General features: G+C 28.4%; 9 protein-coding genes across 13 annotated transcripts; 4 read left to right on the top strand and 5 right to left on the bottom strand.

Annotated features, from left to right (window-relative positions):
* Positions 1-162: 162 nt before the first annotated feature.
* LOC114874892 lies at positions 163-2,075 on the bottom strand. Its single transcript, XM_046286197.1, is given in 7 exon segments — positions 163-487; positions 668-765; positions 852-947; positions 950-1,035; positions 1,037-1,110; positions 1,112-1,147; positions 2,055-2,075. Coding segments are annotated over 7 exon segments (504 nt in total). The 3' UTR covers positions 163-394.
* LOC114874938 (deoxyribodipyrimidine photo-lyase-like) lies at positions 1,805-4,246 on the bottom strand. The gene is given in 9 exon segments (XM_029184717.2): positions 1,805-2,294; positions 2,296-2,357; positions 2,431-2,469; positions 2,472-2,603; positions 2,606-2,670; positions 2,740-3,290; positions 3,363-3,691; positions 3,769-3,892; positions 3,965-4,246. Coding segments are annotated over 8 exon segments (1,380 nt in total). The 5' UTR covers positions 3,878-3,892; positions 3,965-4,246; the 3' UTR covers positions 1,805-2,201.
* A 181-nt stretch (positions 4,247-4,427) lies between these two features.
* LOC114874940 (palmitoyltransferase ZDHHC22-like) lies at positions 4,428-6,293 on the top strand. Its single transcript, XM_046286135.1, has 2 exons — positions 4,428-4,633; positions 4,705-6,293. Exon 2 carries the CDS (start codon positions 4,844-4,846, stop codon positions 5,651-5,653), a length of 810 nt encoding a protein of 269 aa, XP_046142091.1. The 5' UTR covers positions 4,428-4,633; positions 4,705-4,843; the 3' UTR covers positions 5,654-6,293.
* LOC114874941 (stromal cell-derived factor 2) lies at positions 6,238-7,431 on the bottom strand. The gene is given in 9 exon segments (XM_029184720.2): positions 6,238-6,263; positions 6,266-6,302; positions 6,305-6,407; positions 6,475-6,547; positions 6,550-6,571; positions 6,574-6,596; positions 6,599-6,699; positions 6,782-6,977; positions 7,281-7,431. Coding segments are annotated over 9 exon segments (615 nt in total). The 5' UTR covers positions 7,315-7,431.
* A 2,576-nt stretch (positions 7,432-10,007) lies between these two features.
* Positions 10,008-15,614, top strand: LOC114874936 (terminal uridylyltransferase Tailor-like). 3 transcript variants are annotated; one of them, XM_029184710.2, is made up of 5 exons: positions 10,008-10,121; positions 12,750-13,921; positions 14,019-14,232; positions 14,310-14,512; positions 14,599-15,614. In XM_029184710.2, the coding sequence occupies exons 1-5, from the start codon at positions 10,105-10,107 to the stop codon at positions 14,973-14,975; spliced, it is 1,983 nt and encodes a 660-aa protein (XP_029040543.1). In that variant the 5' UTR covers positions 10,008-10,104; the 3' UTR covers positions 14,976-15,614. The 3 variants fall into 3 exon arrangements, with proteins under 3 accessions (XP_029040543.1, XP_046141969.1, XP_029040542.2); XM_046286013.1 differs by lacking the exon at positions 10,008-10,121 and adding an exon at positions 10,240-12,179; XM_029184709.2 differs by lacking the exon at positions 10,008-10,121 and having other exon boundaries at positions 10,240-13,921.
* LOC114874939 (programmed cell death protein 2) lies at positions 15,605-17,054 on the bottom strand. Its single transcript, XM_029184718.2, has 4 exons — positions 16,639-17,054; positions 16,136-16,553; positions 15,955-16,057; positions 15,605-15,880 (listed from the first exon to the last, which is right to left on the bottom strand). Exons 1-4 carry the CDS (start codon positions 17,000-17,002, stop codon positions 15,707-15,709), a joined length of 1,059 nt encoding a protein of 352 aa, XP_029040551.1. The 5' UTR covers positions 17,003-17,054; the 3' UTR covers positions 15,605-15,706.
* On the top strand, positions 16,687-18,361 carry LOC114874942 (transmembrane protein 50A). Of its 2 annotated transcripts, none has more exons than XM_029184722.1 (5): positions 16,687-16,704; positions 17,420-17,570; positions 17,694-17,800; positions 17,863-18,023; positions 18,091-18,361. In XM_029184722.1, exons 2-5 carry the CDS (start codon positions 17,472-17,474, stop codon positions 18,189-18,191), a joined length of 468 nt encoding a protein of 155 aa, XP_029040555.1. In that variant the 5' UTR covers positions 16,687-16,704; positions 17,420-17,471; the 3' UTR covers positions 18,192-18,361. The 2 variants fall into 2 exon arrangements, with proteins under 2 accessions (XP_029040555.1, XP_029040554.1); XM_029184721.1 differs by lacking the exon at positions 16,687-16,704 and adding an exon at positions 17,255-17,346.
* Positions 18,362-18,818: 457 nt separating this feature from the next.
* On the top strand, positions 18,819-24,016 carry LOC114874937 (hypoxia up-regulated protein 1). 2 transcript variants are annotated; one of them, XM_029184713.2, is made up of 9 exons: positions 18,819-19,001; positions 19,296-19,433; positions 19,545-20,505; positions 20,577-20,839; positions 20,922-21,055; positions 21,128-21,321; positions 21,718-22,006; positions 22,081-22,510; positions 22,572-24,016. In XM_029184713.2, exons 2-9 carry the CDS (start codon positions 19,296-19,298, stop codon positions 22,971-22,973), a joined length of 2,811 nt encoding a protein of 936 aa, XP_029040546.2. In that variant the 5' UTR covers positions 18,819-19,001; the 3' UTR covers positions 22,974-24,016. The 2 variants fall into 2 exon arrangements, with proteins under 2 accessions (XP_029040546.2, XP_029040545.2); XM_029184712.2 differs by having other exon boundaries at positions 18,820-19,001; positions 21,128-21,366.
* Positions 24,017-24,303: 287 nt separating this feature from the next.
* On the bottom strand, positions 24,304-25,156 carry LOC114874944 (N-alpha-acetyltransferase 38, NatC auxiliary subunit). The gene is made up of 2 exons (XM_029184723.2): positions 24,872-25,156; positions 24,304-24,601 (listed from the first exon to the last, which is right to left on the bottom strand). The coding sequence occupies exons 1-2, from the start codon at positions 24,932-24,934 to the stop codon at positions 24,359-24,361; spliced, it is 306 nt and encodes a 101-aa protein (XP_029040556.1). The 5' UTR covers positions 24,935-25,156; the 3' UTR covers positions 24,304-24,358.
* Positions 25,157-27,034: the final 1,878 nt, after the last annotated feature.

The following is a 27,034-nucleotide window of genomic DNA, read 5'->3' as shown; positions in this document are numbered from 1 at the left end:
TATAGTACTATTAATGTTTTCACAATTGTTTGAAAATAATTATATTTAAGTTTTTCTTATAAATTCGTGAAAAATATAAAATACTGTTTCTTCACATCAGTTCTTTTATTTTTAAGTTACTTATATAAAAATATTTACATTTATAAAATTAACACAAAAACATAAATTTTTAATTAATATAATCTACCCTTCTATAATTATTTAATCTTTACCATTATTTATTATAAATTTTTCAGCAGTTCTTTGAGATCTCTGCGTCTTGCCTTTTCCAATGCACGTATAAGTTTAGTCCCAGTTGCCAGTATCGTATTGGGGATACATACAACTTAAAGCCTACAAAACTATCTAGATTATGCTTATGTAAAGAATTTTGTATAAAATAAGTACAAATTAATTAAACCCTTACTTCAAAACTTTGTTCCCTTAAATCAGAAGGGTATTTATTTTGGATTGCATCAATTTGGTATTCAGGAATATTTAATACTGGCTGTATCTCTCAAGAACGACCAATTTCTGCACTACTTTGTAATACTACTTAGGGCAGAATAGTTATGTTAATTTAAAACATAAATAATAATAAATATATTTATAAGAATTTTAATTATACTTACACGTTTGTTGTAATATTGCTTTTTGTTTCAAAACTGTTCTACAACTTTCTACATACTTTGTGATGTTTGATATTAGAATCAGTAGGTATTTTTGATTCTGATATATCACTTTTAATTACATTTTGATATGTCTGTTCTTTCTTGTTTTTATTTGCTGTAGGAAAGACAGAAACATTATTACTAATCTTAATTCTATTGAGAAGAATTAAATAAATTATTTATCACAAGATAAAAAATTACCATCTTTACTTTGATACATGTTTAAGTGGAAAGGTTTGCGTATTTTGCAAATGAAATTATAATCTCTTATTTTACTTTCTATTTTAAAATCATTTAGAAATTAATTGAAATATAAAAAAGTGGTTCAACATTATTGTAACTAAGATAATCCCTTTTTTCAACACTTTTAATAATGTTCTTAAATCTTTAATTGACTTAATTTGCGATTTGAATCTATTTGTGGTGTATAATATTCTTTGAGTACTTTTAACTATTCTTTCATTAATGCAAGAATCAGCCACAGATAAGAATTCTTCCTATAAGCTATTGTATTTACTTGCAATGTCATAACATTACTCTGGGAATACCCTTGCTCTAACCAAACATCTGATCAGTATTTGAATCCTCCTTCAAACGTATCCTGAAAATATTCTATATTTTAATTTCTTAATAATTGAATAACATTAACTGGTTTATTTTATTAATTCAAGTAGAAAATTAGTTATAAATAAAAAGCATACAAGTAAACATACATGTATATAAGTATATATTGTATATATGTGTATAGTGTATGTATGTAGTATAATATTACATACACACGTAAATGCGATCACAAATAAATGCAAGTCTTGTACGTATGTATACCTTTCTTTTCAAGTTTTATATACCTATAATTTAATCTTGATTTTATTATTGGAGAGTAAAAAAATATTTTTTTCGTTTTACTTACAACCTACGATTATGCTTCCTGTATATTGCCAATGAACTAACCCTTTTGTAGATGTCGATTCGTACAAGGCATTTTTAACATCTCAGCAGCGCTCCACGTTACTATAATTTACATTTAATTCCGCGGGATATTCAAGTTTACACCAGTAAATCAAAACCAAGGTACAAATAAGTCACTCACTACATTACCAAATCTTATTCATAATGAATGACAGAATATAGGGAATAGTAATTAATGTGTAATATAACATTATGTATATATTTATTTCATAATACTTCATAGAAAAATATACATCTATTTGTTTTAATTAGACTAACCTATCAATAGAAATAATGCAACTAAAGTATTTAAAGCAAAATGACACTGGCAAAATATCTTACACTTTATACCTCCAAACCGAAACGAATTGTTAGTTATTCAGAAAATATCTTGGTATACTACATATTGATAAATAGAATACTTATTAATTAATATAAAAAAGCGATATTAACAACCATAACAGTATACCCGTTCATATTCTAAATATCGATCAAATATGTCAAATAAATAGATAAATTAAATTCATATCACATTAATATCATATCAATTAAAAAATTGATTAAACTTCTGTTTATATGTACATAATTAAATAATTGTGTATTTTATTCTAATATGTGCTGTCCTTTTTCCATATTGAAAACAATTGCTAACATCAAATTTCGTTTGCATCCTTCGTAAGTCATGTATCTTATTTTTTCCAAATATCTCTCTCTCTTTAAAACCCATATCATGAATGCCACATATAGACCACATACAACCTAAGAAAACAATCATTATTCATTATTTTACTACATTTGAGCAATTATTCTTACATGAAAACACAAAACTGACCTACATAACCATTAGGATCACAACCATCTATACTGTATTAGTATTTAAGTAAATGGCCCATTCTAAGGCCCTTTCAGGTGATTCAGTCCATTCCAAAATTTTCTTTGCCCAATACATCCTCAGAAATCCATGCATTTTTCCTATTGTTACCATTTGATTTTGACATGCATTCACAAATCATCATGAGTTTGAGAATTTTCTAATTAGTATAAAGAATATATGTACTTCCTTCTATCCTTCCTGTATATAATAGAATGTTAAGAGCAAAGTGTGTATACAATTTATAATGAAGTAATCAAAATAAATTACCGATGTTCATTTAATGTTGCTCTTGCCCAAGGGAAAGCCCCTTGAATATTATCATAATTTTTGTTATAGAAACAAAAATTATCGCTAAGTTCTCGTCGAATAATAGCTTCTTCCATGAAATCTTTAACTGATTCAGGATATAATTCATGGTATTCTTTTATTTCCAACATGCAACGTTGTACAGATATCATACCAAAATGAAACCAAGGGGACAAATCACTATTAGCGTCTACTAAAGGATTATTGCGCCTGAGCGCATATTCTTTAATCCGATTTTGCAAAAAATCTTCTAACTTTTTAACGCCATGCTCATAACCAGGCTTAGCCCATGTAATTTCATCTACAGATGTATCTGCTTGTACACTTTGTAAAGCCATTTTCCAATCATTACTTGAAAACTGCATTTGTTCTGTATATGGATGTTTTATGAGAGGTGGAAATTCTGTTAAGAATTCGTCCAATTTTTCATTTATTTTACTTCTAATTGTTCTAGCAGAATATTCCTGCTTTGACGATGCGTACCAACAAGGTACAATATTATGTGCATCTACCTTAAAGAGAATTATACTAATATATCAACAAAATCATTAATTAATTAATAAATCAATTCAAATTATATTTACTTGACAAAAAGGGATATCTTCAGGAAGATTCTTTTGTACATCATCAATCCATGATATAGGTAATTTTAATGGGTAGAAGTCTGTAATTACAGCTCCCATTTTATGTGTTTTCACAAAGTTTAGAATACTCACATTTGGTTCACCTTTCAAAAGATGAAAATTTATATCTAACTCTTGACATTCCTTCTCAACTTGCATTAATCCTTTTAAAAGAAATTTATAGTATCGTATAGAAGCATTCAGAAAACTTGGCATTATACAAAAACATATATGAAGAGGTACATTATTTTTCAAAGCAGTTTTCTGAGCAAGAAGCAAAGCCCAATTATCTAGAAAAATTACAAAATTTCTGTAATAATATAAGCATTGCTGAAATTTTATGCACACATATATATTGTATAAATACCTTGTATCCTAATATCACGTAACATCCAATATAAAATGTGTTTATCTTTTTTAACATCATTTAAACCATTTAAAAGTCTAACACGATTTTTGTTAAATGGGAATGTCATGATGGACTCAGATGTCTAAAAACCCAAAATAATTTATATAAAATTTACAAGAATACTACACAATCATGTACTGCCAAAAAGGTTTACCTTACATTTTTTCTCTCATGTTCCCATTTTTTCAATAGATCAAGTGTTTTTTCTCCGTTTAGGTGGAGTTAATCATCCATACTTTAGTACTTATTTTTAAAAAGATTTAAATAGTTTAATTTTAAGATAAAGCAACTTTTGTACATACATATTAAACTCAGTGACTACGTAGTCACTGTTAAACTTCAACATATATAAAAATCTTAAAATATTATGAATACAGTAATCAGGTACAAAAACACAGGGCCCAGGTCCCAGAGACCCCTAGTACGGATAGCTCTGTATACACAAAGTACAGTCGGTATGACAGTCGTGTCTATTTTATCACACCTCGCAGGGACATGCATAGCACCACCGACGAGATACAGTATCTCGTCGGTGGTTAGATTGTTGCAGTATGAAGTTCTTCACATTGAGTACAAGGTAGCGCTCGTTCTCAAGACACAAATTTAACATTGAATGATAAATCTATTCTATACTTCGTCTGTGGTTAGGCTTTTGCAGTAAAAATGTGTTTTATTTATGCATATATACCATATGTTGTAATTTTATAGAAGCAAATTATGGTATTCTGATTTCTTTTTTCCTGAAAAACTATATACATACTACATATTATGATTAAGTTATATATTATTTCCTACCCAGTATAAATATATATAAAGTGAAAAAGTAAGCTCATTTTGCTTAATAAATGATAATTGAAATTTAAAAAAATGTTCTTAATACTTTCCTACTTGCAGGAGAAGCTACAAATATATTGATACATATAATTACTATGGATCAATAGTAAAAAAATAAAGATAAAAGTTTGCATTTGATGTATAGTTAAATTAAAACTTTTTAAATGTATATTTAAAGCAATAATATTATAAGTATATAATGAAAGCATTTCCTCAAACCATTGCAAGAGTTTGCCCATTTATTACTCTATTATATAGCATAACTAATGTCATTCTAACAATATATATTAATGAAAAAATTACTCCAGTTTTCATATTTTTTTGTGTCCAAGTATATTTAAATTGGTACTCTGTGTATACCATAAGCCATAATGCAAAAACTATGGAAGTTAAAGCAATGGGAAAGAAATTTTTAATACATAATAGAACAGATAATAGTACAGAATATAAATATTGGTACTGCGAAAAATGTGCTACTTATACATGTAAACCAACGCAGCATTGCATCTTTTGTAAAAAATGTTTTCATTTTAGAGATCATCATTGTTTTTTTTTAGGTGCTTGCATATTAAGACAAAATATAGGTAATTTTATCTTATTTTGTTTTTATACATCATTAACATGCATATATTCATTATGTACTCTTGGGCCATATTTATATGAAAATATTAATCGTGTAATAAGAACAGACACAGATTCGTTCAATATATTTCTGAACTTCTGTTTTCCTATCGCTCTTGTTAGATTATTACATTTTAAAGAAAACACATATATATTACTGGTTACTATGTTCGATGTACTAGTTTCCATTTTATGTATTTGTTTGGTGTATGCAACTTGGAAGCTGCACAGTTGTATGACCGGTAAACAACGATATGCAAACATATCAGGCAGACAAAGTTTGAAAGAAATTTTCGGAAGTTACGGTCTTTCAAACATTATTTTTCCATATAATGGGCTTATAGGCACTAGAGATCTTAATGGAAAATATGAATTGAAACAAGTATAAATGCATGTAATTATAAACATAAATCAGTAAATTATTATACCATATAAAACATGTTTATACATTTTTATACATGTATGTACATATATAAGATAAAATACATATTTCTTAATCATTATAAATTGTATTATAATAAATATCACACATATTTAATACAGTTACACATCAATCTTCATACATCATACTACACTCTTTATATAAATTTTTGCAAATACATTTAAACAATTGCAATATATTATGGCGTATAAAATAATTTATTGTTACTATATTCCTATATGTAATAAAAATTTATCAAGGATAATCAGAATCATACACTTTATTTTACTTTTATCTGAATCATAAGAGTAAAACATAAGAATAAATGAAGTTATTATGTGGTAATATTTTTTTTATAGTAAGATCAATTGGCAATGAAAGAAGTGTATTTTTTTTTTTTTAATGAAACACAGCTCTTTACAGAAACAAAATTAATCACATATTGATCTGTAACAAAATTACCAATAAAATTAACAGAGATTTCTGCGCATTTTAATACTCAATACAAATTTATTTTTAAAGTTACTTACCATAAAGTGTCTAAATTTAAATTATAATTCTGTATGTGCATGATGTGGGCTTTAAAATCATTAGGGTGATAAAATACTCCTTCCTGATGTTATCCATATCAACATGAGGACTACTTGGAGAATATTCACCTACCACCTTCGTTTGACCACTAATTGGATTACCATAAACTCTTCCACTTACTGCTAAGTACCTATAACATAAAAATATATATTTAGTGTGCTTATAAACTTCTACCTTTATGTAACGTAGAAACTTACGTATCTGTGGTCTAATGCTTTAACATAATAGGTTCATCTCTTTTCCAAAATTCAGTCTGACATATTAAAAGCAATTGTCTCCATTGTCGCCTTCTCCCCTTTATTATCTCCATAAGCAGATATTCTTGTTTGCCACTAAGAGGCGAACAACCCGGTGAGAATGAAGATTTTTTCTTGGTTACTATGTGTTCTAGTCTTACGATATCTCCACATTTAATGGGCTCGCTGTACATAATTAATGTAAAAATTTACACTATTTGACAGATAATCAAAATTATTTAATAGCTTACTATGATAAATAGCATACCCTCTAGTGCATTGTTTTTTTGTTGCAGCTTTGACAAGCCAATAAGAATTTCCATCTTCTTTTGCTGTTATTCCTGTTACCGATTGCTGACCACTGCCACTTCCATATTTTATATCATGAGAATGTAATCTAACTTTATAGTCCACATTCATTAATTTTAATGTAGAACCACAAGTCACATGCGGTGTTCCTTTTGCTACATGTACATAACATATTATTCATAAATTTCATAGAAAACAATTTTTATATAATTACTGCACATTTATATTAAATATCAAACTATTTGATATTAGTTCTTAATATATATATTAAAATAAGCATTTATAAAACCGTTTCAAGATAACGGTTTGATTTCATAACTTTTAAAATATATTAATAAAATATTATTAATGATTATAATAATGGCTTTATAGAACATAAGATATTACTTTCTTGAATGTAATTTGATATTTAAAAAGTAATATACTTGATTTTGACATTTCACGATGAATTAATATACCTTTTACAGAATATGTCCACAGCACAAGTACCATCAATATTTCAAGCGAGAAATAATTAACTTTTCTCTCATTTTTAAATAATGGGTTTAATTTACAAAGAGAAGCGAAATTTTAATACACGTGTAAAGTATATGTCTATATTGTCGTGCACAGCCGACTCTAGTACTAGCCATGCTGAACAACGTGGGCAACACCCGCTCACGTGACAATCGGGAGTCCTATTTTCAAACACAGAGTCCTGTGCTCGGGAATTGTAATTACGTCTTTTTTAATTAAAAGCTGTAGTAATATACGCTATTTGTATAGTTATGTATAAACAATACATAAACGTTGCAACTATGGCAAGTAGAAGTGACTGTGGTAGTATAACATGTTATAAATGTGATATAAATTTGTGTACTCTCGAAGTAGTTTGGTGTTGTGAAGCATGATATTGAAATATTACAGTGGTTTCAAGAAAATTTAGGTATGAAGCAAAATGAAACCCTCTTTGGATCAAATTGAAACATTAAGAATGATAAACGTGTATATAAGTGAATAAAACCTTGAAACAAGCGAAATTATTGGACGAACCAAGAGGTTATGTGAAGTCCAGAGAGGTAGCCGAGAGTCCGACGACGTTGATGGCTGGGAGTCGGGGAGTCCGGGAGGCAGATAGAGTAGGTTAGATGTGATATATTCAGACCGGACTCCCGCGGTGTTGCCATTTTTACTTCAGCACGGCTAGTACTAGAGTCGGCTGTGATTCGTGTTAGCTTCCTATGGTGTAGTAATATAACTACTTTCAGTGGTTCTCAATTTTTTGAACTTTTACTTCAATTTATCAACTAAAATTATATAATCAAATGTTTCTTATACTAAATTGTATAATAATATCGAAAAAAATAAATGGTACTTTAATACTGTTAAATAAAAAATAGAAATAATGTGATACACAATATGTTAAAAAGAAATAGAAATTGTATAATTTGTGATGAATATATTTACATATATATATTTATATTAAAATTACTAGATATTTTATAAAATTATGTAAAATTATTTCTATAGAATAAATGTACAAGAATGATGCTAAAAGATACAACAATATGTTGGGAATCTTGTTTAATGTTGGAACAATCATCTTAGGAAATTCCATCATTAGTTTATAAATTGCATTAAAAAATGCAGTAAAACTGCAAGGAATATGTTAATGTAAAGGGACAATTATGTTAAGGTAGACAAACTTTTTAATAATAGTACAAGTACTTCCACCTTTCCTTCCATATAATAAAAATTCCTTATTTATACTTTCTTAGTTGGTACTTATGATCCAATATTATGTATCATTTCATGTGAAAAATATTTTTTTTAAAGTTATATAATTAATACATAATATCTATATTTGATTATTGAATGATAGGAATGGATTGCTCATGAGCAGGGCTTTCACATCTGCCCTCTTATCAAAATAATTCTTATTCAACCGTACAAATATATCAAGGAACTTTCTCAGCGATCTTGAAATACATTATGAGTTATATTTTAATATCAATAATAAATACGTCAATTAATACTCAACAACTTTTGGACGGGTTTTAACATAAACATATGCTGCTATTACAACAAATATTGCAGCAATTGTAGGTAACACAATAGTAAAGACACGTTGTTTGTTTTCTAGAAATTCCTTTTTCCTTTCTTTCTTCTGTTTGTTTGTTTCTTTTGTCTTTCCTTTCAGCTGGCGCATCTTCTTGCTACAAATAAAATATATGCAAATTAATAAAGTTTATCATATAATAATACTAATATAATAATAATAATAATAATTTTGTATTCTTATGTTATAGTTTTATTTAAACAAAGTTAATATACTAAAATAATAAACATGATATTAAAATATCATTTTTTAATAATAAATTAATTTAAAATACTGTAAGTAGAAATCAAACTTTTGACTTGCTTCAAATTGTTAGAAGTATTGCTAGTATATTAATAAAAACGTTAATTTTGATTAAAAAAGTGCATGTATTATTTAGACATACTTTTAAGTTTAACTGTTTAGTTATTAAATGATACGATATTCCAAATACATTTACAATGCATATGTTATGACAGTTTTAAGCATCGTTAACATACACGCACTTTCTATTGAATGAAAATAATGAATTTCTACATTTTACTATAGACATATAAGAACGTGTATTTCAATACCTTCAATAATTGAAATAATCGAATATCAAAGTATTTCAGGAGCCTATTTTAGAATTCTCAAGCAATCGAGAAAAGCAAATTTGCGTACATGACACGTAATAAAATAACGCTACCCTACCAATCGGAATTCATGTCACTTCCGTATGGAGGTATTCAATCAAACTACGTTAATCAGTAAACTTGATTTAAATTTATACATTTTTATTATACACAATTATATCATTCACCTCACTTTTATTCCATAATTGTAATTTGCATGTATTTATAACATTCAACGCAAAACTTAACAAATTTTACAAGTCATATGCTAATAGTATATTTACGATCAATCAATAATTAATTAATCGTTTAGTAAAATAAAGTTTAAAATACAGCATCAATATCTTATGAAAAATCAGCGAACTTACTATTTCCTTATAAAATCACTATAAAAAATGAATTAGTATCTTTTTATATAAATTATAAGAACTAAATAAAGGTTGTCAACACTGAATGAATATTTGGGTATTCCCCGAGAAAAATAATATCGAATATCGAGGCATTCCAATGATTCATAATTTTCACTATAATTATTGTATCTTTGACTTGCTTCGATTGACGACCAGCTCCTAACTTTTATATTTATCCGTCATGGGAAATATTATTCGGTATGTTTTTATAGTTCATTAAATTTGAAATAATATAATAAAACTTGATAATCATTTTTTTATCAAATTATATGCAAGGTAAGCATTTTAAAACCTTCTAACAAATTTTAAGTAGGTATTAGTTAAAATATTAAATCTTTAGGTGTATGTATATTAATGTGCTCATAATTTCATGTCTTTTTAAAATATTACTGCATAGTACATACATAGTTAAATTGTAAAGCAGCTAAAGGTTGGTTCATTCAGTGTAATATTGGTATTATATATACTATATTACTGATATTATCACTGGTATATATACATACATACTGTATATCCACAGTGTATTTAAGTAGATACAATTTGGTATGGGTGCGACAGCAAATTAAAAAACTGAAAATTAAATAGAAAGTGTTGAATGTGGTTGAATGCAATATACAGTGTATGTTTTATAAGTTTTAATAAGTTTTGAAGAAAAGCACGATGAAAATTGCTTGTTATCATATAATTATTTTTTATAGTGCCAAGTTATGACATTCCAATAATGTTAAGTACAATTAATTAATAGCAATAAACAATCTATTCTTTCTTAACATAAACTACCTCTTATTTGTATAACTGTAAAATATTGTAACTGACAATGTTTAAGAAATTATTAGAACATAATATAACCAGTTGTGATGAACAATTTTTTTGTCATTTATGTATGTCTGAACAATCAAATTTAGAAGATGCTTTATACCACATTAATGAAGAAAAGCACCAGTTATTATGGTCGGATCAAACAGTTAACATTTTGAAAGACTGTGAAGAACAAACCTATCAGATACTTAAAGATAACAAAGTAGCTATAATTGCTTTAAGTAGTTTAATTGTACGTCTTGTTATTGCAGTTTTCCAGATTTAATTAGTACTTTACAACATGTTCAAAACAAATGTCATATTGATCAATTAAAAAATAAACGTGTAGTCTTAAATTGTGGTAAAGATAACAGTGAAATATGTATTGCATCTGTTAAGTCAAAGTTATCAAAAGTGAGAAAAAAGAAACTTGATTCATCTGATAAGTCCTTGTTGTTAAAAGATACATTCACATATAAACATGAAACATATGATTCATATGTTTCCCAAGGACATAGTAAATACGTACCATTTGAGTTTTTTAGAATAGTATATAACTATTCAAATGAAGATTGTCAAACTCTTGTTAATAACAGAATACTCAAATTTGAATATTATCAATTGATGTGTCAATGTTGTTATCGATGTTGTTTAACTCCTAGCGATATTTTACAACACATTATGGCAATGAAACATACAGAGACAAATACAACATTAAATGAAAGGGAATCTAAACAAATTCAGCGCATACCTATTAACTCTGAAGTAATTAAAAATGTGGTAGAATCAAATTTAGATGAAGTAAAAGAAAACTATAAGAGTAAAATTGTTAATTTATTACAATACATAAGCGTGAGAACTCAGCAAGAACAGAATGTAAATAATAATGAAGATTTATCATCTAATGATTTAATATGTGAGCTTGTAAGTGTCATTGCCTTCCCCAGATCATATTTACCACATATCAAAGGAAGGCAACATGTCAGTTTATTAGCTAAAGTTAATCAATTACCTCAGAGTACAGAACAAAATGATAATGACAATACAAAATTAGATTTATTTGAAAACAAATATACATCTCAAATAACAGTCATGGATATACTTTCAAAAAAGGCAAAAACAAAAGATCATCAATCAAATTTAAAATTTAACATTGACTGCAAAATTTGTACAACAGCATGTGTGAAGAATTGTTTGAAAAAGTATGATCAGATTTTTCTAAGTAATAACATTACAATAGAAGGATCTAAATTTATATGCACACTGTGTGAACGAACATGTAATTCATTACATAATGTTTTACAACATATTAATGGAAAGATTCACATCAACAAATTAAAATGTCAAGATCAAAACTCAAATATTTGTAAAACTACATACGCTATATGTACAAATTCTGATAATGATAGAAGTGCAAATCAGAAACCAACTGTTAACTTTTCAAAGAATAAAATGAATGTAAGTGTAAATGAAAAATTGAGCCTAAATGATACATCCAAACAGGAAGATTTAATAAATATTGCGGAAAAAGATAGAATCAACGAAATACAAGATAATAGTAATAATACTAATGCTTTCAACAAATCTTTGTATTTTTGTGAATTATGCAGTATACAAATAGATATTAAGAATTTACATGAGCACATTAATACAGTAATTCATAAATGTAACATACCTGCTATGAGTATAAGAGATGATATATTTTTATTTAAATGTTTTTGTTGTAAATCAATAATACAGGGAACTAATTCATTAATTACTCATTTAAATTCAACAAAACATTTAAACAACTTGAAAAATACTTTGATACATATTAAAACAAATAACATTAAAATATTTCCACAATCACCTGATGATACTCAAAACATATTAGAAGGTACAAAATCTGCACTTTGTAGTGTTCTCTTTCCAAAAATAGGAAATGAACCTATGTATTATCAGAAAGTGCCTTATATCTTTTGATACTTCAAATATTGTAGTTTGTGATGATATCAAGAATAAAATTACCTATTCCTGTTTAATTTGCAGAGTAATATTAAACACATGTCACAATTTAAGAGAACATTGTCAAGCACGGATGCATCTGTGGAGAATTAAACGAATTTCCACAGAAACATTAAACGATTCTAGTAAAACATTAAACTGTCCCAATAATAAAATGGGGAAAGAACAGACAACTACTGATAATTGTTTTGATATAACAAGTGATATAAATGAACAAATTACAAAGCTTCTACATGTTTCTCCATTTAAATCAAATTCATCAGAAAAACATGATCATAAAAGACAAAGGCTAGTAAAACGTTTGAATAAAGTATATTGTGAAGAATTTTTGGAAATTGAGGAAAAAATGTATACCTTGGATAAAAAAAAGTTGAATAATATGGAATTAAATTTTAAACCATTTATGCCATATAGTAGTAAAAACTTTTATTGTTTAGCTTGTAATGATACTGTTTCAAAAGAATTGGATTTATTATATGAACATGCATGTCTTGACGCACATAAATTTAAGTTAAATACAATTAAAGAAGATAAAGACTCTGAAAAATTGATAAAGCAATATATGCAGAAAATTTCAGAAGATTCCATAAAATGTCATATATGTAAAAGTTGTATCAAAAATGATACCGATAATATTGATGCTCATATTAATGATAAGATGCATAAGAAAAAATGTGAAACTTTTTGTGCAGTTATAGATAATGCTTTTAATTCGATAACACAGAATCTTACAAATTTATGGTATAGCATTCAGAAATTTTCGTGTGTTCCATGCGAAAAAAGTTTCAATTATAAAATGGAATTTATAGAACATATTGTTACACATAAGAAACATTCAACAAAGGAAATATATGATTTTTGTATTCCATGTGCAACATTATGGTTGGACACAAAAAACTGTTATACAAAACATTGTGATGATCCAGTGCATAAATATTTAATAAAAAGTAAAGATTTTATGGTTGAAGATCTTCCTGAAAGTATAAAGAAATTATTAGATCAAGTTGACGAAATTTCTGATGTTTTATTTGAACAAACACAAATTTTAATGAATGACACTATACAAAAGGAAGTCACACAATCTTTGGAAAATGCCTTGAAATCATTTTATCCCTCTATTAAAGCATTTTTATTCGGATCTAGAATTACTGGACTTGGATCTATAAATAGTGACATAGATATATATCTTGATTGTGGTACGTACATACACATATACATATATATATATATATGTTAAAAGGACGTATAGTTTATGAAAATTTAAATGTCTTAAAATTTGTTATTTTTTAATAGGAAATACATACTATCAAGATCCAGAAGAATCCTTAAAAAAGAAATATTTCATATCTATTGAGAAAATTTTACATCAACAAAAGAAAAAATGGGAAGTGAAAGAAATAATAGAGTCAAGAACTCCTATAATAAAGTTGTTATATAAACCAACAAATACACAATGTGATATTTCTCTTACAAATGGTCTTTCAGTTGAAAATTCTAAACTAATAAGGTATTGTAGCCTGTTTTATTTTAATGTCACGTGTAAACAGATAAAATATCGTATTTACCATTCATTTTAATTATTAGGTCATTTAATGATGCATATCCACCGTGCAGAAAACTAATACTGTTCATTAAGAAATGGTTATCTTGTTTCAATTTACCTTCAAGGCATGGTTTAACAAATTATGCTATTGCTTGGATTGTTATATTTTATCTACAGTTAAATATGCATTTACCAAGTGTTGCTACATTAATAAAAGAGAAAAATAAATCTAGAATTATATGTGGTAAGGTGTTACTCTTAATAGCAATACTCTGAATGCACAGGAGCACATAATTATAAATTTAATTTTGAAATAAAATTTAATTTTAGGATGGGAAACTGGTGTTGCACAACCAAAGAATAACAATAAATCTGTGCAATCTCTTTCTATGTTATTATTGGGTTTTTTTCAATTCTATGCTAATTTTGATTATCGATATTACATTATTTGTCCACTTATGGGTTACGCCTTAGCAAAAAAAGATTTTATAAATCTAGATATGCTGCCCAAAGAAATGAATCCTTATATCAATCATTTAAATGAATCTAACGATCCGGAATATTTTCGGATTGATTCTTCATTATGTGTGCAAGATCCATTTGATTTATCCCATAATCTGACAAAAGCTGTCAGTAGTATTACTTTAAAGTATTTTAAGCAGTATTGTCAAGATAGTGCATCTATATTAAGCTCGAAAACGAAGTGATATAAAGATAAGTACAAAGGATTCGTCAATTAGAAATAAGAAAATACACTAAACGTATTCGTGATTTTTTATAATGACATATTACCTATATGACGAGAAAAGATATATTTCTATAATTTTATTAGTACCTCATATTTTTCTGTAACTTAATCGTATCTTATCGTAAGATTTGTGTGCCTTGTATGCCTCAACCAAGTGATATTTGTTTCAGTAACTTTAAACATGGTGCTACAAGTAATTATAAAGTTTTTTAAGGGAATGTATATTTTCACAAACATTGTGCTATCAACTTTTATTTTTATTATATGTATTTAAATCGTGATGAATATATATTTTTATATGACGTGTATTATTAAAAATCAAAGTTATATATTCAGTTTCAGCTACTGTTACGTTTAGAATTGATATTGAATACTTTATTTGACTTAATTTTGAAGAATTATTTATAAAATGTTACATTCTTGTGTATTTTATGTTATTGTTATCAACTGTACCTATGTAATAATTGTTATTTAGTTACTATGTTAATTATAAGATGTAGTAGGATGTGTACTACATGTATTCTTGTACCAAAGGAATTTAAACCATTAAAAAATAATGTACAATAAATTGCTGTTATAAAATAGTTTAATAAAATAATTTAAATTATTTTATTATACATTATTCATTGAATAATTCTCATACTCTGTACAATGTTAATAATATTTTATAATTATTCATGTATTATGCACTTAAGAAACAGTGGTGGACTCAGTTTCAATAATATCTTGTTTCCATATATATTCTATGCTGTATCCATTTTTAGGTGTGCATGATTTTATACAAGTGAATACTCCTAAAATTCCCCAATCGATGCACTTAAATGGATCTTCTAAATCAAGGAAGTTCAATAATTGAGGCATAATCTAAAACAAATAAATTTTATATAGTGTACAAAACTCCTTATTAGAGATCAAGTAGCAACTATTTTTATTCTTACTTGAAATTCAAACTGTCTCTCTCCATTGCAGTCAACACATTTTGGTATTTTATTAATTTTAGCTTCTGCTGAGATATATAAAATTTCACCTCCCCTGTTATATCTGTAGATCAAAACATTGTAGACAAAACGTCAAACATAATTTTCTCTGGCGAACGAATAAGAGAAGGAAAATCAATACCTTATAATTTGATCTGGATATTCATCAACAGCTAACTGGAATTTAGAAAATGTTTCATCTTCCTTTTGATTAGCTATATGTAATAATTCTTCTTGTATATCTTCATTTTGAAGAGTTCCTGCTTCATTATTTTGTATCATTGTTTCATACTTCTTAATTTCTTCTTCCTCTTCGTTCAACTTGTTCACATCATTATCATTTTCGACATCTTCTCTTTCTATAACTATTTCATGTTCAGGAAATAAAAATTTGTTGTTTTCAACAACTTCTTTGTTAGTGTTACAAGACTTTTTGTGCCCATGCTTCCAATGATAAACTTGATGAGCACGACAACAGTAGTTTACATTTTTACATTTAGAACAATGATTCGGTGCTAATATTCCACAAATGTAACATGTGTTTTTCCACCGATTTATATCTAAAAATTTTGAATAGCATTACATAATAAAATTTGCTTAAATTTTATTTGCTAAAAGATTTTTATAAGTCTTTAAGGAACATACTAATATCAGTCCTCCAGTCATTCTGTTCCACAGGTGGTTCGGGTGGATAAAATTCATTCGCTTTCGGTAATTGTGACCGAAATACCTTTAAATTTCCGTTTTCATTTGTTCTACAGCATTCAGGTTTCTTGCATATAAAAACAAATATCGTTCGATGAAAAGCATCGTCACTATCTTCGTATGGGGCATAGATTTGACATAAAAAAATACAAGGCTCTTTGCAATATTCGCATTGAAGATCTTTCTCTCCAGGAATATTTTTTAAATTAAGCCACGCCGGCTTACCACCAATTTTGCTTGGAAAAAATCTACTTTCTAGCCGCCAAGATTCACGTTTTTCTGCAAAACCTAAATCTACTGTCATTTTATACAAAATATATATTTTTAAACATTTGTTTACTATAAACTTATACCACGTTCGTAATACTTTTTTGTTAAAGTAAAGTAAATATCAGTAAATATATGTACGTTGTTTGTTTCTACGGTTCGTCTCACAGGCGAAACAGATTTACTGCGTTTGGGTGGAACGTATTCTCTATAGTTCTCTATTTTTATTCTTATACAAAAGTGATCTTTTAATCAAATAAAAAATATATTAAAATTTCAACTATAAAGTTTTTTGTTACGATACGATACGATTATATCGAATATGATCGATATAACAGGAAATACGCTTAATGTCAAACAAAGTTTACAATCTAGAAATAGGTTTCAGAGTTTTTGTTCTCAGTATTTTTCAATGCTTCTGTGGTAATCGGAATTGATATGTGTTTTTATTTAGGTTAGCTGTCTAATATAACATTCTGAGGTATTTAACTGAGAATTAAAACAAAATGACGTCGTGTTTGGAACATATACAGTCTTCCAATTGCATATGGTTTGAAGCAGGTGAAAAACGAAATGTATTGGCATCTATGTTGGCTGGAACATTGGTAAACATTGATATTTACATTATTGTTCAGATTTTGTTATATTATTTTGTAAAAATTAATTAAGATACATAACATTTTGGTGTTTACAAAAATATAACATGCTAATTAGTTTTGTAATTTCAGTTCTTTATAGGATGGTGGTTTATTATCGATGCTCATGCCAAATACCCTAATGAAATGTCAAATGCGTATCATGTGTGTGGAGTATTTGGAACAATATCTCTCTTTATGTAAGTTTGTAATTTACATAGATTTTTTAAATGAATAACATTATACATTTCATTTAATTTAGGGTAAATTCTGTAACAAATGCACAAATAAGAGGAGATGCATACAATGGCGGTTATTTAGGAGCTAGGGGTGCAAGAGGTTGGTTGTTTGTTGGGTTTGTAATGGGATTTGCTGCAGTTATCGCAGCTTGTTGGATTTTATTTGCAGATTTTGTAGCTGCAGGTATGTACATGTTTTCTAATCTAATATAGACAACCGAACAATTGAATGTTATTAATTTCATTTTTAGAAGCACAACATCATTGGCCTGGTGTAGGCCTATTTTTACAAAATGTATTTATCTTTTTGGGCTCTCTCACTTATAAATTCGGACGATCAGAAGAGTTATAGGATTATTCAATATTTATGCATATAAGATATTTTTATTATTTGCACAGCATCTTCTAGTTCTAATAAGCTTTAATATAAAACATCTCAAACTAAGGATCAAATAATTACATGTATTGCACTATGAATGGACTTAATTATTCATAGCAAAATTAAATAACTTTTCAAATTTATGTTTCATTGATATATAACTTATATTGCTTATCTGCATTACATCTTATTAAATTTAAATAATTAACAATTATAATAAAATATAAACATCATACTATTCAAATAGAAATAATTTACTCAACAATTCATAGTTTTCCTCTTTTTATGATTATTTATCATTATACAGTGCAACATTAATAAATTAAAATCTAATTAAATTTTTGTTTTGAATAAACACAAAAATCGATAGATTATTTTTTACAAATACTAATATAATTTATAATTGTAAGTAAAAACTGATTAATGTATTTCAGTTTCTTAAATAAATTATGATTTTGTTTACCAAAAGAAGTGGTTCCTTAAAAAAAGAATCACAATTTTATATACCTAATTCTTTAAAATATACTTAGTTTAGCATAGTGGGGGTGAAATAACGGATTATTGGTTTTGATTTGCCAACGCGGACCAATATGAGCGTTTTCTTCCATCTTCCATTACCAATCCCGTTATGCCACACAAACACATGGTTGTGTTCAGTTTGACGAAACAGGAAAAGAAGTAACGTTTTCTCTTACGTTAAATAAATTAAAACAAACGTTTGTCTGTGCCTATGGCAGTAGCTCTTTTATCGTTAGACTAATAGCCTTAAGATAGAAATAAAAAGTAAGTGAAATTGGTAGTGAATATTCCTTAATATTCCGGTTATCATAACCATGTTTGACAGCCTTATGAAAACCCTCGTGTCATTAAAAAAACATCTTTTATACGTTTACTAAGATTTTATATAAATGAAAATTATTATTTAGATACATATTTGTTGTTTGTTGGTTTATAATTACCTGTTTTTGTTTCTGAAATGTATAGTATAATTTCTTACCTATTAACTGTTTGATTTAATATTTCTGAAGTACTGCATTACCAGACACTATGGTGTTTATGTATTGTTTTTAATTACAGATGAAATCAAGCAAATTAAATATGTTTATTATTTGGTCATTATTGATTGCTATCATGACCCTTATTGATAATAGTAATGGGGTTGCTGTTATGAGTATTGATATTGGTAGCGAATCAATGAAAGTTGCTATTGTTTCGGTATGTATAAAATATAATACTTTATTAATTCCATATAATAAACCTTTTGAAACGTATGATTATTGATAAATTTTAACGATAGTATTTAATGTTAAATATTGTTTTGTATAGCCTGGTGTTCCAATGGAAATAGCTCTTAACAAAGAATCAAAGAGGAAAACACCAGTTACAATAGCATTTCGTAACGGAGAAAGAAGTTTTGGAGAAGATGCTCAAGTAGTAGGAATTAAATCACCTAAAAACAGTTTTTCTTACATATTAGATCTCTTAGGAAAATCAATAGATAATCCTCTGGTGCAGCTTTATCAAAAACGGTTTCCATATTATGATATTATTTCTGACGAAGAACGTAAAACAATTGCATTCAGACTTGATCAAAATACTACATTTACTCCTGAGGAACTACTTGCACAAATTTTGTATAAAGGAAAAGAATTTGCAGAAACTTCAGCTGGTCAGACGATTAGTGAAGCAGTAATAACTGTTCCAGGATTTTTCAATCAAATTGAAAGAAGAGCTCTTGCCCAAGCAGCAGATCTTGCGGGAATTAAAGTTTTGCAACTAATTAATGATTATACTGCTGTTGCATTAAATTATGGAATTTTTCGTAGCAAAGAAATAAACGATACTGCACATTATGTGATGTTTTATGATATGGGGGCTAGCAGTACAACTGCAACAGTTGTAAGTTATCAAAACGTGAAAACGAAGGAGAAAGGATTTGTTGAAACTAATCCACATGTTTCTATTCTGGGAGTGGGTTATGATCGTACTTTGGGAGGATTAGAAGTGCAACTTAGACTTCAACATCATTTAGCTAAGGAATTTGATGCGTTAAATAAAACATCAAATTCAGTATTTAAAAATCCAAAAGCAATGGCAAAACTTTTTAAAGAAGCTGGTCGTGTCAAGAATGTATTAAGTGCAAATACAGATCATTTTGCTCAAGTCGAAGGGCTGATAGATGAACATGATTTTAGGGTGCAAGTTACCAGAGAAAAACTGGAGCAACTTTGCACTGATATATTTGAACGCGTAGAAAATCCTATTAAAATTGCTTTAAAAACATCAGGCATGTAAAGTTAAAATACAAAATATATAAATTTCGCATATAATCGTTCTAAATTTATTTGAAATTTTCAGGTTTGACAATGGATGTTATATCTCAAGTTGTAATAGTAGGAGCTGGTACTAGAATGCCAAAGATACAGGAGTATTTAAGACAGTATTTAACAGTTGAACTATCTAAAAATATTAATACAGATGAGGCAGCTACATTAGGAGCAGTATACAAAGCTGCAGATCTTAGTAAAGGATTCAAAGTAAAGAAATTCGTTACCAGAGATGCTGTGCTGTTTCCTATACAAATAATTTTTGACAGAACTGTTGATAACAGAGTAAAACAAGTAAGTCTTTTATTTTCGTATATTTATAAATTATATGCTAAGAGACCATACTTAGGTTCGTTTTCGGATGTGCTACTTTTAGGTCAAAAAGTCATTATTTGGCAGAATGAATCCATATCCACAAAAGAAAATTATAACATTTAATAAATATACAGAAAATTTCCAATTCCATATTAATTATGCTGAATTGGACTACTTGCCTCCTAATGAAACAGCGTAAGTATTTTGTACAACTATTGTTTGCAGTAATATTTTTATATTTATCAATCCCATATTTTTTTATTTTAGTGCTATTGGTAATTTAAATATATCTACTATCAGTTTATCTGGTGTAGCTGAAGCTTTAGAAAAGCATACTAAAGAAGGAGCAGAAAGTAAAGGGATTAAAGCACATTTTGCCATGGATGATAGTGGCATACTTAATTTGTTGAATGTAGAATTAGTGTCAGAAAAATCAAGTTCAGCTTCTGACGAAGAAGAGGGTACTTTCTCAATACTTGGCTCAACTATTAGTAAACTTTTTGCAGGTTTGTGCTGAATGCATTGCAAAAAATGTTAATTGTACTTTATTAATTGATTAGTTGATCAATTTGCACTTCTAATCCTCCCAAAGTACGATCATAACCCACTCCCAGAACAGAAACATGTGGATTAGTTGATTAATTGATTAATTAATTATTCCCTTCTTTTCTTTTTTTTTAAATAAATTTTTGTAGTGAACTTTAGAAAATGCACTAAAAAGTTTATGGAAACCTTTTTCTTGCAAAACGTTAAGCCATTTTTTGCAAGCATTTATAAAACATAATGACATAAAAAATTATGAGAATACTTAAAATTTTTGTACGAATGTGGAACAAGTATATCATTGAAATTTACAGGATCAGAAGACAAAGAAGGAAAAGCAGAGGAGCCATTAAAAGAAGACATCAAACCAGTTCATGAGGAATCAGAGTATCCTGACTTACAAAAGGAAACTGAAGATAAAACGAAGAAGAAAAATGAAACTACCACCACTGAAGATAAAGCAACAAACAAAACTGAAAAAGTAGAAAAAGAAAAGGAGAAAAAGGCTACGATTGTAACGATTAAAGAGCCTATTAAAGCTAAAGAAATCAAATTAGGATCTCAGATTCTTTCTGGAGATAAACTTGTTGAATCTCGTGATAAGTAAGTAAATGTATAGATAACAATATAAATGCATTACATTCATGTTTAATATTAACATTATGTTATATTTTTAGATTGCATCGTTTAGATGTATATGATTTCGAGAAAACGAGACGTGAAACAGCTTTGAACAATTTAGAAACATTCATAATTGATGCTCAACAAAGATTACAATCTGAGGAATATGCCGCTGCAGCTACACCTCAAGAAATAGAAAGTATATTAAAAGCGTGTTCTGAAATTTCTGAATGGTTGTACGAAGATGGATTCACTGCAACTGCTGAAGTATACGAGGAAAAATTGGCAGAACTTCAAAAATTAACTAACGACGTGTACGAACGTGTCTATGAACATAGAGAACGTCCAGAAGTATTAAAGGGCATGACTTCTATGTTAAACGCAAGCACAACATTTTTAAACAACATGAAAAATTTGAGCTTGTCAAGTGACATTTTTACACAAGTCGAGATAGAAACATTAGAAAAAGTGATTAATGAAACTCAGGTAAGTTATTAATTTAATACGTTTCATTTATTCATGATATTTAAATTGTCTTTGTTTATAGGAATACTATGATACAGTTGTTAAATCATTTGTTGAGACGAGTTTACATGAACTAGTAAAATATAAAGTTCGCGATATTGCAAATAAAATGGCGGTACTCGATAGGGAAGTAAAATATCTTATAAATAAGGCAAAAATATGGAGACCAAAGCAAGACACTGCGACAAATCATACAGCAAGCACAAATGAAAACGCGACAGATACGAAAGAACAATCTCAATCAGAATCTGTTCCTAAAACAACGGCTGATTCACAAACGGAAAAACAGTCGAAAGAGGATCAATCTGATAATATAGAAGTACAAAATGAAAAATCAGAAGGTTCAGAAGAATCCCAAGAGGCGTTAAAAGACAACAAAGCTCAGGCGAAAACTCAAGAAGAAGAGATACATCAAGAACTTTAAGATATTTAAAAAGGGGTGACTTCAATCATTGGCCGGTTGTGTTTCGGTTAATATTTTAGCCAATTTATTATATTGTAGGACAGGATTGAAAATGCATTTAAAAACCGAAATTGAATGAAAAAAATTATGTGTTAATGTGGCTGCATGAATTATTTCATGGATGTGAATATTGAAGTGTTACTGTATTTAATTACACGTACTCGTATAATAATAGTAAAAAAAAAATCATTTAATTCATTTGATACAGAACAAAGTGACAGAATATCTTACAGCATTTTGCATACAGAAAACAGAAAAACCGACCATCCTGTAAGAAAGTTTATTTTTAAGTGCCAATTAATAACAGTTTGAATATTGTATTTATAGTTATACAATAATTAAAGACTTTAAACAGTCGTATCGCGATTAAGCAACAGTGTGTTTAATAGCTGAATAAATTATTTGCATAAAGTTGTTATTTACAAGTGATGTAACGTTCTACTTGGTCGGATTTCATCTACTGTGAATATAATATTTAATTGTGATATTTCTTGATACTATATTCTTAGATATACTCTATACTATAGCTTAAAAATGATTTTTTATATTTACATCAATTATTATAATTACACACGCAAACATACAAGCCAATCCCTTTATTAGGAGAAATTTAATGTTTTATTTATTATTTTGATGTCCTTAATTCATTAATTTTTGTTAAACAACGCCTAATTTCAAAGAATTTTATTCATGCTCCATTATATCAACAATATAGATAATTTTATAATACAATAATTGTCTAATCTTGTTATAGTGAAAAATACATGGTATGTTGCGATTTAACTTAAAACACTAAGTGGAATTTTATATCCGCAAATGTCATTTGTATAAATAGGATTATAACTTGTGTGCAAGTAATTTACTTTTATTTAATTTGATACAGTTAATTTAAATCATTCCAATGAATATAATTGTAATTTAAAACTTAAATTATGTTATTTATTATGTTGGATGAATAAAAAGGCGTGTAAAGTATTTACAAAGTAAAGAATGAGAAAAATTAATATTATTTTTAGTCTATGCATCTCACATCAAAGTTCATGATTATAAGAGAATCATACATAAGTATTATACAATTCTCTTGCAAACAAATCAAGTTAATTTATAATTATTTATTAATTATTTCATGTCACATTCAACAATTTGGGAGCAACAATAAATTATTTGTCATGATAGTAATAATAACAACAACAACAACAATATATACCTGTTCATTAAGCTTCTAATATTTATTTTTCTCTTTACTGAGTGAATAAAAAAAAAGTACGGAAATAACAAAATAATTGCACCATTTAAGAGAATGAGGAGTAGTGAAATTTATATAATTAATATAAAGTTACAGTTGCTCAAGCATCAAGGTGTATTGTTACAATGTGTCTACCAGGTATCATCACTAAACCAAGAGTTCTTGCTTCTGTGTGATCTTCTGATAAAAATTCTGAACATGATCCTAAAATCACATTAGCATCACGATCCGTACATAAAAATGCACCCTTTAAAACTCGACCATCTGTCATTTTTATTCGTAAATTTCGATTCAGCCATCCACGTAATTTCTGTTTTGCAGGAGATTCCTCTGTATTAACAACCTATTATAATTGTATAAATAAATTTATGCTAATTTTGCTTATAACACATATATATATATGTTAAAGGTATAAAAAAGATAATATTCAATAAATTTTTAATAAATCTCTAGGAAAATTTACAAATATTTGAGAAAAACATTAAGGTCAAGTATTTCTGGACACGCACGCAACTAACCTCTTAAAGAAAATACATCATCAAGGATCATAACACAGGAATATCATTAATAACAATGATTTCGAATCTTATAAAATACGCGATTAAAAAGTTACCTCTCCATTCCCATGAATATATTCGTCGTTTGTTACGTTCGATACATTGTTCCCTTCTTTCATCTCTATTCTATTGTAAATTTAAATGCTTTGAACGAAAGTATATTAATTTAATCTGATAATATACTTTACAAAGCTTAATATCAAACGAACTAAAATTGTTCTTGATTTATGCTTTCACAAGTTATAACGATGCATATTGATGCATATTACAAAACAAGTTTTTCAAAATATAAATTTTTTAAATACGTGCTTATAATCGAAACATACGATTGTTAGATCAGTGACAACATATGAAAAAAGACTGGACATGTATTTGTTTTCGTGGGGTCATGTATTTGTTTTTGGGGGTCTCAGACACCCCCACATATAGGTCTGCATCCAGAGAGCACAACCGGTATAATAATCGTACTTACCTACAGACTGACATCTGAAAAGATCTAATTTCCACTCCCTCTTATTCTATTTTTTTTTTTCAGAAATCAGTCAAAAGCAGTACAAGACTGAGCAATTATTATTATAACAAGATCGAAAAATGATTAGAATAATTATTTGACAAACTTAAATTTTGAAAAACCCGCCTAGAATTAAGTATTTTTTAAATTCGACCATCGCGCCATCTATACAAAAGCGGCGGAAACTACTCAATAAATTACCGACTTATCGACTGAACTTCCGACAGTCGGTAATCGACCTTTCGGTGGTCGGTAAGTTAACGAATAGTTTGCATCACTTTTATATAGATGGCATAATGGTCGATGGCTTGGGGTGCTAGGGACCCCGAAGCACCAGTGATATTCTTTGCATATCAACATTATGGCATTCGGGTTGTCAGGGGCCCCGAAGCTAAAATGTGCGACCCATAGACTTTCTATAGAAAAATTGAAACATCTGTAACTTTTGACTCCGACCACTTAGCCGTACAAACACAACGGTCTTGAGCTAGTCTTATTGTCAGTGAGACCTTTCTAACGACGCGTCTAAAGCGTATCTCTAACCCTAGTAAGTCTCCCGTTTAAAAGTGACACGGATGGACGTCTTTGCGCTTTATATACATATATGTACCTCTAATTTCCTTTCGTAGTTTATACAGTGGTGTATAGTTTACTTTATTTATTTTCATTGCTTATTCAATAAGCTCATCAAAAGGGAAAAGCATTTATGATTTTATCCCTCTTTTGGGTCTCGGCCGACCATCCCTTTTATTTCACTTTTTCCAGTTATTAGTTATTTTATCCTTTTTTATGGGCGAAGACCTACGCTTTTTAATTATTTATTATCCTACTCCTCTTTATGGACCAAGGCCTCCCTTCGCAGATATTTATTTCTTCATTCTTTTTATGAGCCTCGCGGAAACTACCACTAAATCACGGTATCTGTCTCCCTTGTATTCTTGTAACCTTATAGCACTGCATCTCTCACATCAGTGCCTTCCTTACATCTCCGTATCCTTTACATCCCTGAATTCTTTATATTCCTGCATCCTTTACATCTTTACATCCCTTACATCACTGCATTCTTTACATCTCTACATCTCTTACATCCCTGCATCCCCTACATCCTTTTATCACTGTACCTCACCAAAGATAGAAAAATCGTGACGGATTTAGTTCCAACTTTTACCGCCAGTGGGCGCTGTTTCAACGTGCGAATTTTAGTTTACATTTTTGCCGCTAGATGGCCAAAATTTCTGTAAAATTTAGTTCCTTTTTTTACTACCAGAGGGCGCTGATCCGACATCGAAAATTTAATTCGATTTTTCCCGCCAGAGGGCCAAAATTTTTGCAAAATGCAGTTCCTTTTTTCGCCACCAGAGGGCGCTGATTCGATATCGAAAATTTAGTTCGAATTTTTCCCGCCAGAGGGCCAAATTTTTTGCAAAATTTAGTTCCCCCTTTCGCCGCTAGAGGGCGTTGATTCGACGTGCGAAATTTAGTTGAAATTATTGCCGCTAGAGGAAGCAATGCAAGGATACAAGGGTTGCTGTGATGTAAGGAATGCAGAGATATAAGGGATGCTGGCATGCAAGGGGTGCAGGGATAATATAATGAAAGCACAGATGCGAGGTATACAGAGATGTAAGGGATATAGTATCGGTAAAATAATAAATAAAAGGATAAAATAATGGGCAAGGCACACAGGTGTAATAAAATCAACGCCTTT

Source organism: Osmia bicornis, chromosome 6, assembly GCF_907164935.1.
Source record: "Osmia bicornis bicornis chromosome 6, iOsmBic2.1, whole genome shotgun sequence".
Lineage (NCBI taxonomy): Eukaryota > Metazoa > Arthropoda > Insecta > Hymenoptera > Megachilidae > Osmia > Osmia bicornis.
The sequence above is the reverse complement of the archived record's forward strand: the minus strand, read 5'-3'. Positions and strand labels throughout refer to the sequence as shown.